This window comes from Rhipicephalus microplus, chromosome X (genome assembly GCF_043290135.1).
Source record: "Rhipicephalus microplus isolate Deutch F79 chromosome X, USDA_Rmic, whole genome shotgun sequence".
NCBI classification, from domain to species: Eukaryota; Metazoa; Arthropoda; class Arachnida; order Ixodida; family Ixodidae; genus Rhipicephalus; species Rhipicephalus microplus.
In genome coordinates, this window is record NC_134710.1 from 262,051,689 (window position 1) to 262,064,250 (window position 12,562).

A 12,562-nucleotide genomic window follows, 5' to 3' on the forward strand; every position below is an offset into this window, starting at 1 on the left:
AAATGAATAACGATGGAGCCTCTTTTCAACGGGGAAATAGGGGCAAGTGGAGTTCACAGTCTTCGTGTGTAATGTACTGCTTTTTTTTTGCAACCGACTGCGGAATTTATGAATTTATGTAGGTCACAATGGTATATTCATGAAACACACGATAAAGGCGCTAATTCATCTCTTAGGAGGGGACACTGCTCAGCGACTTATGATGCAAGTGCTACAGCGCAACGAATACAAAAAGAGCGAAATGAATAGGGGACTACATGCGCTTTTTTATTTGTTTCCATTTTCAAAGACTCCGTTCTTGTAAGACGCAAGGAGGTGCGGGTGGGGGGTGGGGTGGAGAGTGGTGCTTGAGTCTCGTTTGGTTGTGAGACCCCTCTTTATCTACATACCAGCCCATACTCCCTCCCCCTTTCTTTCTCTTAAAAGGAGCACTGAAACAAAATTTTGAAAGCGAGATAACCTGTCAAATAGATTTGTGTAGATACACACATCATCTACTAAATGTAAACTAATATTGTCACCCAACATACTCAAAATTATTTTGAATCGGGTGTCGCCCAACGACATACTGATTATGCCTTCGTCATTCGGGTAAACAAACAACCACGCCCCGCGTCACGAGTTTTGTGTTGGCTGGTTCTGACCAACCATTTCAATGCAAGAGGGGCAGACTTGAACGGGCTGGTGTTCGAGCTTCAGCGGCGTTTTTCGAATGGGTCACGCATATTTACAACGCCAGAGAGATCACAGGAGTGCCCACAAAACCTTCCTTGAAAAGACTTGTGGACGTGGTGATACACGTGCACGTGGTTTTGTGGGTCCACCTAGCCAGTTAGCTTTGCACGAAAACGCAGGATTCCTTTCCTCTATGCAAAAATACCTCTGGGTCCCTCCTCACTCGGCGTGGAACCGAGACTTCAACAATTAACATCGCGTGATCGAGCAAACGAGCTTTCCAGCTGTGCGTTGCAAAAAAAAAGCGACATTTTTTTTTTGCATAAGTGCCTTTTGCTCATAGAGTCCAAAAAATAGGGGCTATTTAAGACGCGCACCAGTCTTATCTCCTGTCACAGTGTGTTGGGGACGGGTGGGGGGGGGGGGGGCGTAATGTACAGCTGGAAGTGGGGATGGTCGTAAATTAAATGGCTGCCGCAAAACGCTTTAGTAACGCTTCATTGCGATCCGTTATGGCAGATGATCCGTTACGGCAGATTAGTCACAGGTAAAGTGTTCTGGATCTCAGAACACTTTACCTACGTCTAATCTGCCGTAACAGATCCGCACCGAGTTTTTATGAACTACCAAAAATTCACAAGCCTGACGTCCCCCTCCGACCGATCGTAGACTTCACGTTCTCCCCATGCTGAGCCCTTTCAAATTTTCTACACCAAATCTTCGCCCCACTAACCCGGAAGACACCGACTCATGTCCGTGACGCCAATAACTTCGTGCAGCTAGCGTCAGATGTGAGCATCGGCGATGACGAGAACATGGTCTCATTTGACGTCGTTTCATTGTTAACCAACGTGCCAGTTCCCTTAGCTGTCTCCACTGCCCGTTCTGCGCTTGAGGAGGACGCAAGCCTGAGTGAAAGGACTCCTGGTTGACGAGCTCTGTCGTCTACTGGAGTTCTGCCTCTCCAGTACATACTTATCCTACAAAGGAACTACTTTGAGGCAGAACAGTGGAACCGCGATGGGAGCTTCCATCTCCGTCACGATGGCAAACCTGACCATGGAGTACATAAAAGAGAAAGCACTCAGCTCCTTCTCACCGCGACTCAAGCTTTTTCTGCGTTATATGGGCGATTGCTTTTGCGTCATTAAGACTTCCGAAGCTCAAAACTTTAGACAACACGTAAATTCCGTGCACCCAGCCATACAATTCACGACCGAGTGTGAAAGCAACCACTGCCTGCCCTTTCTTGACGTCCAGGTGGCAAGAAATCACAATGGCCTGGAGTTCTCCGTTCATAGGAAGCCAACGCACACTGGCCGCTACCTTCACGACGATAGCTATAGCAGCTCCTTCTCACCGCGACTCAAGCTTTTTCTGCGTTATATGGGCGATTGCTTTTGCGTCATTAAGACTTCCGAAGCTCAAAACTTTAGACAACACGTAAATTCCGTGCACCCAGCCATACAATTCACGACCGAGTGTGAAAGCAACCACTGCCTGCCCTTTCTTGACGTCCAGGTGGCAAGAAATCACAATGGCCTGGAGTTCTCCGTTCATAGGAAGCCATACAATTCACGACCGAGTGTGAAAGCAACCACTGCCTGCCCTTTCTTGACGTCCAGGTGGCAAGAAATCACAATGGCCTGGAGTTCTCCGTTCATAGGAAGCCAACGCACACTGGCCGCTACCTTCACGACGATAGCTATAGCGCGAGAACAAAACGATGACACAAAGACAAGAAGTACACGGAGGAATTCGATTCTTCCCACTCCGCCTGCCACAAGACCTCGGTTGTGACCACGCTACTCGAGAGAGCCAGGAACTTGTGCTCTAATGACACAGAGTGAAAGAAAGAAGATGCCCGCGTAGTTGCTAACCTCAGAAAAAACGGATACACAAAAAATTCATTCGAGCCGCCACCCACCGCCCAGAGCAACAGAGGATACGGAAACCCCAATCAGCCTTAATTGGCAGCCCCCCGAAACGCGTACCGGTTCCATACGTTCACGGAACCAGCGAGATGTTGGCGCGGATCTTCAAGAAGGAATGGGTTCGCATCGCGCACGTGCCTTCTGCAAGCTGGGCCGCCTCTTCCCCCGCCCGAAAGACTGGCCAACAATGGACAGGAGCCCCGGTGTCGTTTACAAAATTCCGTGCGCCGAGTGCCCCGGGTCGTATATCGGCGAGACGAAAAACCTACCGGAACGACTGAAGCAACACGCCAACGATGTGCGAAAGTTCTACAAAGAGCGACGCGCAGTCACCGAACATGCCAAGACATGGGACCACCAGATAAATTTCCAAGCGACGGCCATCCTCGAAAGCGAGCTGAACTGGAGGAGAAGGTTGTTACTCGAGTCGTGGTACATACAGAGAACAGCCCATAACATCAACCACTCTCGCGGAACCCTTCCCCCAGTGTACACACACGGACTGCGCTGGGCTGACAGAAATTAGGTGCCTTCTTCCTCTTTCTAGAATCGCTCAACAAACAAAACGAGAGAGAGGGGGGGGGGGGGTCATTAGCCACCACTCGAGTGCTTTGAAGACGCTGCTGCGACGTAGCCTACGCAGTCACTCCTGAGGAAGGAACCAAGTCGGTTCCGTAGCGTCGAGCTTCTTTAAAACTTTTGGTTGGAGTCTATATCATCTCCCAAAAATTTGAATGAATGTGTGTGGTTGAAGCCCTTGCGGGAGCACAGCTCAGTACATCGGGGGGGGGGGTGGAGAAAAAAAGATTTGAAGTAGGTAGAAGGAGAAGGTTTGGAAGAATCTGACGGCCATGGCTGGTAGAGAGAAAGCGGATATGGGCCAATGGCAGGGCAACCAGAGTCGTAAGACTTGGAAGTGTGGGGCTGCAGGAGGCATCAAGTGGTCCTACAGCTTGAAAAAATGTGGCAGCACAGGAGTGACTTCGGTCAAATGAACAGTGGACCGAGCACGGAGGCAGAACATTGTAAGCGGATTGGCCACCATACCAATCCCGACACAGCGGTGATCGTCTAAACGGAAAGAAACCTTCGCCGGCGGCTCCCCTTTGAATCCTGGCACAGTCAGCAGATAGTGGGAGACAACAACCACACCACTGGGGACACTACCCTCCCTCTACTTCCAGGGTATGCAAGAGTCGTGGCAAACATCTCGGGCCTTCTGACCCCTGAAGAGAAAAGCCGATCAGGCTTAAAAACATCAGGTTTCTTAATATAAATATTGGCGGGAGTTTTCTGGTGTTTATTGTTTTTCTGTTATCCCAACCAAGTATAGGCTTCTGCCGAATGCTCATTTTTGAAATAATACAGATATCTGTGCTGCACGCCCTAAACCCAAAGAGTAGAGCTCCTTGCTGCGTTTTGTAGCCTGTCTACATTCCTTGGGGCGTACAAAGAACGCAAAAGCTCAGGTATGAGTAACTTGAGCCTGGGAAAAGCCCGTGTCGTCAAGCTTTTCGCAGAACAGACAGGGCGAACACAATGGCAGGTGAGGAACCGCCGAAATTGCTTCCGCGTGTCAAACCTGACTGTGAATGGAAAGAAGTTTGAGTAAGAAAAAAATTCAAAAGAAAAAACGGCGCTGCTATGCTGTGTCGACATGGAGTCCTGAACTGTAGCTTAGAAGTGTGGCAGCTTGGCCTAGTTGGTATGGCATCGGATTCGCTCGGAGGATTTCAAGCTGGACGGTTGTGCCCTCGCGATCTCCGACTTCAGCGTAGCTCCCGCCGACTGGTTCGCCCTCCGCGGTCTCCTGATGCCGTGCAGCTCTCGCATTGTGGCACCCCGCCCTTGGATTGCTTCGACCGGATCTCCACTTTCCTATCTCCTTCTTTTTTCCTCTCGTTGGCTGGCGGCTTCTTATCCATCTATTTTCCTTCTATTCTTTTTATTCCTTCTCTCTATATCTTTTATTCCCCATATCCCATTCCTCTGCTGACCTGTTGAGGTGTCCTCGTAAGGAGAGACAGTTACGGGTCAGCACCTTTCTTTTCTTTTCTTCTGATATAACCACAATCTGGTATGGCATGACGATAGCGCGAGAACAAAACGACGACACAGAGACAGAGTCCTTCGTGTCCTTCTTGACTCTGTGTCGTCGTTTTGTTCTCGCGCTATAACTATCGTCCTGAACTGCAGGCGTGTTGGCAAAATGTTTACAAGCTCCTCAATTTATCAGGGGGTCACACAAATCTTCGACAGCATTACAGGTTGAAGGAATTTGATTTTTCCAATGACTAAGCGTCGCGCACGGCAGGAGCGGTGTGTAAATTCCTGCCCCCTTCCTCCTTGGAATTCGCTCGTAAAGCTTTAAACGTATCACCTGGCATAAAATGATATAAAAGCTGACAGCATGTGTTGTCACTACATTTAAAAAAACTTGAAATTCGTCGAGATGTAAACTTTTTTGTGCAAAACAATACATCGAAAGGGCCTTCACAAGCGCCCGCCCCGTCTCTCTCGTTCTTGTGAATATTTTGTTTTGCACTCCGTAATTTTCCAATCGTCACATTTATTGATAATAAAAAAAAAACGGAAGCGGCGTCTGAGGACAAGCAGTTAAATGCAGGAGAGGGCGTAGGGGTACTCGATGCTCGCGAATCGTGCTGCTCTGTCGCCTTGGAAGCCGCATGATTTATGAAGATGGAATACAGTGCTCATTCTCCTTTGGTTTGGGGACATAATTGTAGATCATCATCATCATCATCATCATCAGCCTGACTACGTCCACTGCAGGACAAAGGCCTCTCCCATGTTCCGCCAGTTAACCCGGTCCTGTGCTTGCTGCTGCCAATTTATACCCGCAAACTTCTTAATCTCATCTGCCCACCTAACCTTCTGCCTCCCCCTAACCCGCTTCCCTTCTCTGGGAATCCAGTCAGTTACCCTTAATGACCAGCGGTTATCCTGTCTACGCGCTACATGCCCTGCCCATGTCCATTTCTTCTTCTTGATTTCAGCTATGATATCCTTAACCCCCGTTTGTTCCCTAATCCACTCTGCTCTCTTCTTGTCTCTTAAGGTTACACCTACCATTTTTCTCTCCATTGCTCGCTGCGTCGTCCTCAATTTAAGCTGAACCCTCTTTGTAAGTCTCCAAGTTTCTGCTCCGTAGCTAAGTACCGGCAAGATACAGCTATTATATACCTTCCTCTTGAGGGATAGTGGCAATCTACCTGTCATAATTTGAGAGTGCTTGCCGAATGTGCTCCACCCCATTCTTATTCTTCTAGTTACTTCAATCTCGTGGTTCGGCTCTGCGGTTATTACCTGCCCTAAGTAGACATAGTCTTTTACAACTTCAAATGCACTATTACCTATCTCGAAGCGCTGCTCCTTGCCGAGGTTGTTGTACATTACTTTCGTTTTCTGCAGATTAATTTTAAGACCCACCTTTCTGCTCTCCTTGTCTAACTCCGTAATCATGAGTTGTAATTCGTCCCCCGAGTTACTTAGTAATGCAATGTCATCGGCGAAGCGCAGGTTACTAAGGTATTCTCCATTGACTCTTATCCCTAACTGTTCCCATTCTAGGCTTCTGAAAACCTCCTGTAAGCACGCGGTAAATAGCATTGGGGAAATTGTGTCCCCCTGCCTTACACCCTTCTTGATTGGTATTCTGTTGCTTTCTTTATGAAGCACTATGGTAGCAGTTGATCCCCTGTAGATTTCTTCCAGAATATTTATATATACTTCATCTACACCCTGATTCCGCAGTGTTTGCATGGCGGCTGATATTTCTACTGAATCAAACGCCTTCTCGTAATCTATGAAGGCTATGTATAGGGGCTGGTTATACTCTGAGCATTTCTCTATTACCTGATTGATAGTATGAATGTGGTCAATTGTTGAGTAGCCTGTTCGAAATCCTGCTTGTTCCTTTGGTTGATTGAATTCTAATGTTTTCTTTACTCTGTTAGCAATTACTTTTGTAAATAGCTTGTATACTACAGAGAGCAAGCTGATCGACCTGTAATTCTTCAAGTCCTTGTCATCTCCTTTCTTATGTATTAAGATGATGTTAGCGTTCTTCCAAGACTCTGGTACTCTTCCCGTCAGGAGACACCTCGTAAACAGGGTGGCTAGTTTTTCTAACACAATCTGTCCTCCATCTTTCAGCAGATCTGATGTTACCTGATCCTCACCAGCAGCTTTGTCCCTTTGCATGCTCTCCAAAGCTTTTCTGACTTCTTCTATCATTACTGGTGGGGTGTAATCTGGGTTACTGCTAGTTCTTATAGTATTAAGGTCGTGGTTGTCTCGGCTACTGTACAGATCTCTGTAGAACTCCTCCGCTATTTTAACTATCCTATCCATATTGGTAGTTATTTTGCCCTCTTTGTCCCTTAGTGCATACATCCGACTTTTGCCTATCCCAAGTTTCCTCTTCAATGCTTTGACACTTCCTCCGTTTTTCAGAGCGTGTTCAATTCTCTCCATGTTATACCTTCTTACATCGCATACCTTACGTCTATTAATCAACTTCGAAAGCTCTGCCAGTTCTATTTTGTCTGTTGTACTTGACACGTTCATTATTTGACGCTTCTTAATTAGGTTCTTCGTTTCCTGGGAAAGCTTGCCAGTGTTCTGTCTAACTACCCTGCCTCCAACTTCCACTGCACACTCCGTAATGATACTCGTCAGATTATCATTCATTGTATCTACGCTAAGGTTGGTTTCCTCACTAAGAGCCGAGTACCTGTTCTGCAACGACACTCTGAATTCCTGTACTTTCCCTCTTAGTGCTAGCTGATTGATTGGCTTCTTGCGTATCAGTCTCTGTCGTTCCTTCTTCAAGTCTAGGCGAATTCGAGACCGTACCATTCTATGGTCACTGCATCGTACCTTGCCAATCGCTTCCACATCCTGCACGATTCCTGGGTGTGCACTCATTATAAAGTCTATTTCGTTCTTATTTTCGCCATTAGGGCTCCTCCATGTCCACTTGCGGTTTTCTCGTTTTCGGTAGAAGGTATTCAAAATCCGTAAATTATTGCGTTCTGCGAATTCTACTAATAGCTCTCCTCTGGCGTTTCTAGTACCGATGCCATAATCTCCTACTGCCTGGTCTCCAGCCTGCTTCTTCCCTACCTTTGCATTAAAGTCGCCCATCACTATAGTATACTGTGTTTTTACTTTACTCATTGCCGATTCCACGTCTTCATAGAAGCTTTCAACTGAAGCGTCATCATGGCTGGATGTAGGCGCGTAAGCCTGTACTATCCTTCATCTTGTATTTTTTATTCAGTTTAATTACGATACCTACCACCCTTTCATTAATGCTATAGTATTCCTCTATGTTGCCAGCTATGTTTCTGTGAATTAGGAACCCCACTCCCAGTTTTCTTCTGTCAGCCAAGCCCCGATAGCAAAGGACGTGCCCATTCTGTAGCACCGTATAGGCCTCATCTGTCCTCCTAAGCTCACTGAGCCCTATTATATCCCATTTAATACCCTCTAGCTCCTCGAATAGTACAGCTAGACTGCCCTCACTAGATAAGGTTCTAGCATTAAACGTTGCCAAGTTCAGGTTCCAATGGCGGCCTGTCCGGATCCAGAGATTCTTAGCACCCTCTGCTGCGTTGCAGATCTGACCGCCGCCGTGGTCAGTTGCTTCGCAGCTGCTGGGGACTGAGGGCCGTGAGTTATTTGACGTAAGCATGTGGGAGGTAGTGGCCAGATACTGCACCAGGGTGGCCAATCCTTCTCTGGTGAGGGAGTGCGTTCTCGGCGGTGTTTGCCGGTGAGGCCGCACCCCAGGCCTCTTAATGCAGTTCCATCAACACGCGGATTTTTTTTTAAATCCGGTTGGGAACTGCGCGGTACCGGGATTTGAACCACGGACCTCTTGCATGCGAGGCGGATGCTCTAACCCCTACGCCATCGCCGCCTCTTGTAGATCAAACTCAATGTAAATCACGATGTTGCGTAATGAAATTTCCGGGAGTTGCACATGAGCCAGAACATTCTGCACAACCCACTTTTCATGCCCTCTTAAAGACATGTTCATTTATTCCTAACAGTTGTGAATTACACTAGGTACACAATAATGAAGCTCGGATAATTATTCAGTTTTTCCTCTCGTTATTATCACCATTCGATATGCGTTCTTCTCTGAGAAAAGATCACACGAGTTTCGTAACATGCATGAGCGTAAATTTCTCATTATACTTTGTCAGAGTCTGCGAACGGTGTACTCTATAAACGCATTGCCTTTTAGCAATAAAGTTGAAGTGAGTTTGACGCATAAAATCAGTATTACATCACCAAAAAATGTGAGTTTTTTTAGAAGATACTCCTAACGTCTTGTTGGAAATTCTAACTTCAAATTGTGAAATCACGCTGGCGCGAACGGCAATGGCTCCGTGACCAAATACACTGCAAACAAATTTACAAATAGCTGTGCACCTTGGAAATAGGCAGTATGCATTAGCTTTTTAGTCATGTTAGAATTTTATAATGTCAGAATCTCATCTCAGTGTGGTGCATTCCGTGCCTTTAAGTTGAGGTTATCATTTTTATTCGAAGATATGAGCAAGTGGCTTTTATCAAGGACCTTCCCTGGAACGAGTTCCAAGGGTGTGGGGAATGAGACAGATTTACAATTTGGAAAATTAATTCTGTGGCTTTACAAGCCGGCACATACACAATTACAAGGCATGCCATAAAATGAGACTATAAATATTTGTAACCATAGATCAGGAAAATAAAAAGACGCTCTCAATAAATAAGTTTTTTTTTTCGCATAGGACTCACAAGGACCCAGACTAACCAAAATTTTGCTGAATCGAACAAGGAACTAGCTTAAACTCAGACTCACCATGGTAAAACTAAGCCGGGCTCACTCAAACTGAGGCTTACCTAAGTATAACTCAGCCGGACTCACTCAGACTGCCTCACGCCTCAATCAGATGCCTTTCAATTCCTCTGATAGACTCATCAGTGAGTTTGCCGACTTATAATGGGAACACATCTCTCATTCACGTCACGTGTTGATGAAGACCTTTGTGTGTGTTCACGATCGTGAAATATGGGAAAACAAGAAAGGTTAAAAGGGTGGTTGCTATACCCACATGATGAGAATAGGGATTATATTTACCGATCTACGCAAGAAGAAATCAACGAAAAACATGAATGCAGCATAGGAACCATAAAGGACAAGTGCTGGACTTAAAACTAAATGTTAACAAAGAAAGCGCCTACAAATATTAACCAGAAGCACATGCTTAAAAAGGCTATCTAAACCACAGTTGCACATTTAACCGTACATTTCTTTCCAACAAATGTCTCAAGGTGGTGGTATGAAGCAGCCGATATCCATAGAACACCAAAATGTCAACACCAAGTTTATCTGTGAGGAAAGCTGCGAGATCAATCACACATGACACTTCGCTGTGTTTTTATTTCGAAAGCTTCACGAGTTTCACGCTCAATCTTATTTTTTTCCTTTGCCAATGGCATTCAATGATTTGAAAGAAATTCCTTTGTCATGTGGCCGTGTCTATAGAGATCACACAGGTCGAGGCCTAGTGTGAACACCCTTCAGACACAAAACTGACCTCTTCGCTAGTCTCTGCGTCCACAATATGTGAGTGCCATCGGCAAAGGAAGAAATAGATTGAACGTGAAGATTTTGAAACCTTAAAAAATAAAAAAAGGGCAAAGTGCAACGCATGTATAAGTGATCCTTCAGTTGTACTTACAGCTAGATAAGGGACTCGCGTTGCTAGATAGCGAGTGCACGTGGCGTTGATCATGGAAGTGTGCTGTTTGTATCATTTTGATTTGACTGATTGATATGTGGGGTTTGACGTCCCAAAACCACCATATTATTATGAGAGACGCCGTATATTTGTACCATTTTGACACGCTTCTTGCCTTTGTAGTGTTAGGCGTGCAGCTGTGGAACGCCTCAGCCTATTTTTCATGAATGCACTTCTGGTACATGGGTTTGTGGACTTTCCGCAATAAACATTTCGCTCGATGTCTTGTCTGGTTGAGCTCCTTAGTTTGCTCTTCCAAAAATATTATAAACCAACTCGCCGAGCAAGCTACGTATGTGGTGTCTTTTACGAAACGAGGTTGTGACAAATTGGCATGTGTAGTTAGTTGAACTACGTCCGAGATAAAAACTGCGAAGGAAATACAGATTCCTTGATTTGATAGCGTGGCGTGGAGCGTCGCACGGCATGCAGGACAAAGCACGTCGAAAATACAAGCTCATGCTTCAGTGTTTTGTGCGCATTCATCTTCTGTGGGTTACTTCACAGTTTACACAAACTTAATTTATGGTGATCACCATTTCGTTTAATATTGTTGATCTCGCTCAACCTGCCAATACAGTGGGGATCGTTTCTGTTTGATAAAGCATTTCGCATAACAATTGTCATTTTACCTTTCTTTGTTCATTAAAGGCAATGCATGTGATCCAGTTTCTTAACTGATTTTTTTGTTGTAAATATGCCCAAAACAGCTAGCCCTTCCTCACTTATAACAATATCCTCAATACACATCGCACTTCTACCTTGCCCGTCCGCAGTTCTAGCCCTTACACTTCGCGTTTGAACTGCCTTTGTTCTTTGACTCGCTTGCACAGTGATAAGAATGAATATTCTAGTACCAACTTTCCACACCCTTTATCATTGTTCAAAGCCCACCTCACATATTACATATTCTAGTCAGCTAGAATATGTCGACAGTCATCGCCAAACACCACCGTTCGCGCTGTCACTGAACGGGATTCGCTGAAATATAGTGAACTCAAAAGTATCTTAAAATTCACGTTTAAAATAATCCAACATTATTAGGAGCACGCGACAAGCTTTTTTTATATATATATAGTCCACTTATTTAATTTAAAATTACAGGTTAACCAATTCTGATGCATTTGCGAAGTGGACAGAATTAAGGCCAGACTGGTGTGAGAAAATGCAAAATAAACGTAGGCAATCTGAAAAAAAAAAAAAAAAAAAAACTTATTTAGATGACACGCCAACAAAAGACGTCAGCGGTGGCGGCGCGCCAATCAGTTGGCGTCGGCGCCGACGGCGTAGCAGAGAATTGTTGGCGGCAGCGCGCCGACCTCTCGGCGCACACCTCTAGCTGCGCCGCGCAGGAGATGCTGCCAAAAAAATAGAGGCGCTGCCTTCTTCCATAGTAGCAATCATGCAAGTAATCATAAAAAAAACTTGCATGCAAGCAAGACCGCCGTAAATTGCTACTGACAAGAGCGTCTTTTTTGGTAATCCAGACAGTCATTGTTTTGAAAGTTAAACAAAATAAGTTTTTTGGCAAGAGGGTTGAATAGGTGGCGCCTAAGAAGCTGAAGGAAGTAGCAGACGCGCCGAGTATGGGCCAGGCAACCTAGTTCTAGAAACGTTGGGGCCAGGCTAGCCAGCCAGTTGCCTGCAGCATTTAACAGCCTCTCTCAGTCGGGCGAAGATGCATGTTGTCCTTTCCTGAGTATTTGCTTTGTGTATCACATCAGGTCCTACGGCTCCGCTTGCGATGTCAGACAAAACTGAGTTGCGCTCTCCAAACTTCCTGCTCAAGTCTTTCTTTGCTGGTGGTAAGTAATCATTTATTTCTGTAAAGCGTGCGACAAGCTTACTACATCCTGCATGCTTTACGACGGCCTCGAACGTCAAGTTCACGGCCTTACCCGAGAAATAACATTGACCTCGTTCGGTGGGCGCCGAAATTCCTCGGGCGCTCCGTGAGCCAGGCAGTTAGAATGCATGCTAGAACCGCGTGCCTGTTTTGTGGAGAATGCAGGCGACCCGGGAGCTCGTTTCCTTTTGACCGCGCGTTCGTTGAACTGCCGGCTAAGTTGTGTCAGCGTGCCAGTAGTGGGATACGGCTCCTCCTCCAATTCATGTGCAGCGCACGAGCAAAAA

General features: G+C 45.9%; 1 protein-coding gene across 2 annotated transcripts in view; it reads left to right on the top strand.

Annotated features, from left to right (window-relative positions):
• The first annotated feature begins 11,965 nt into the window (after positions 1-11,965).
• Positions 11,966-12,562, top strand: part of LOC119161566 (solute carrier family 25 member 16) — a 33,003-nt gene continuing 32,406 nt past the window's right edge. Inside the window, exon 1 of one of the 2 annotated variants that reach the window (XM_075879013.1) lies at positions 11,966-12,234. In XM_075879013.1, coding sequence (XP_075735128.1) covers positions 12,174-12,234 — 61 coding nt within the window. In that variant the 5' untranslated portion in view covers positions 11,966-12,173. The remainder of the gene's footprint in view (positions 12,235-12,562) is intronic. The other variant, XM_037414105.2, reaches the window with a different exon arrangement.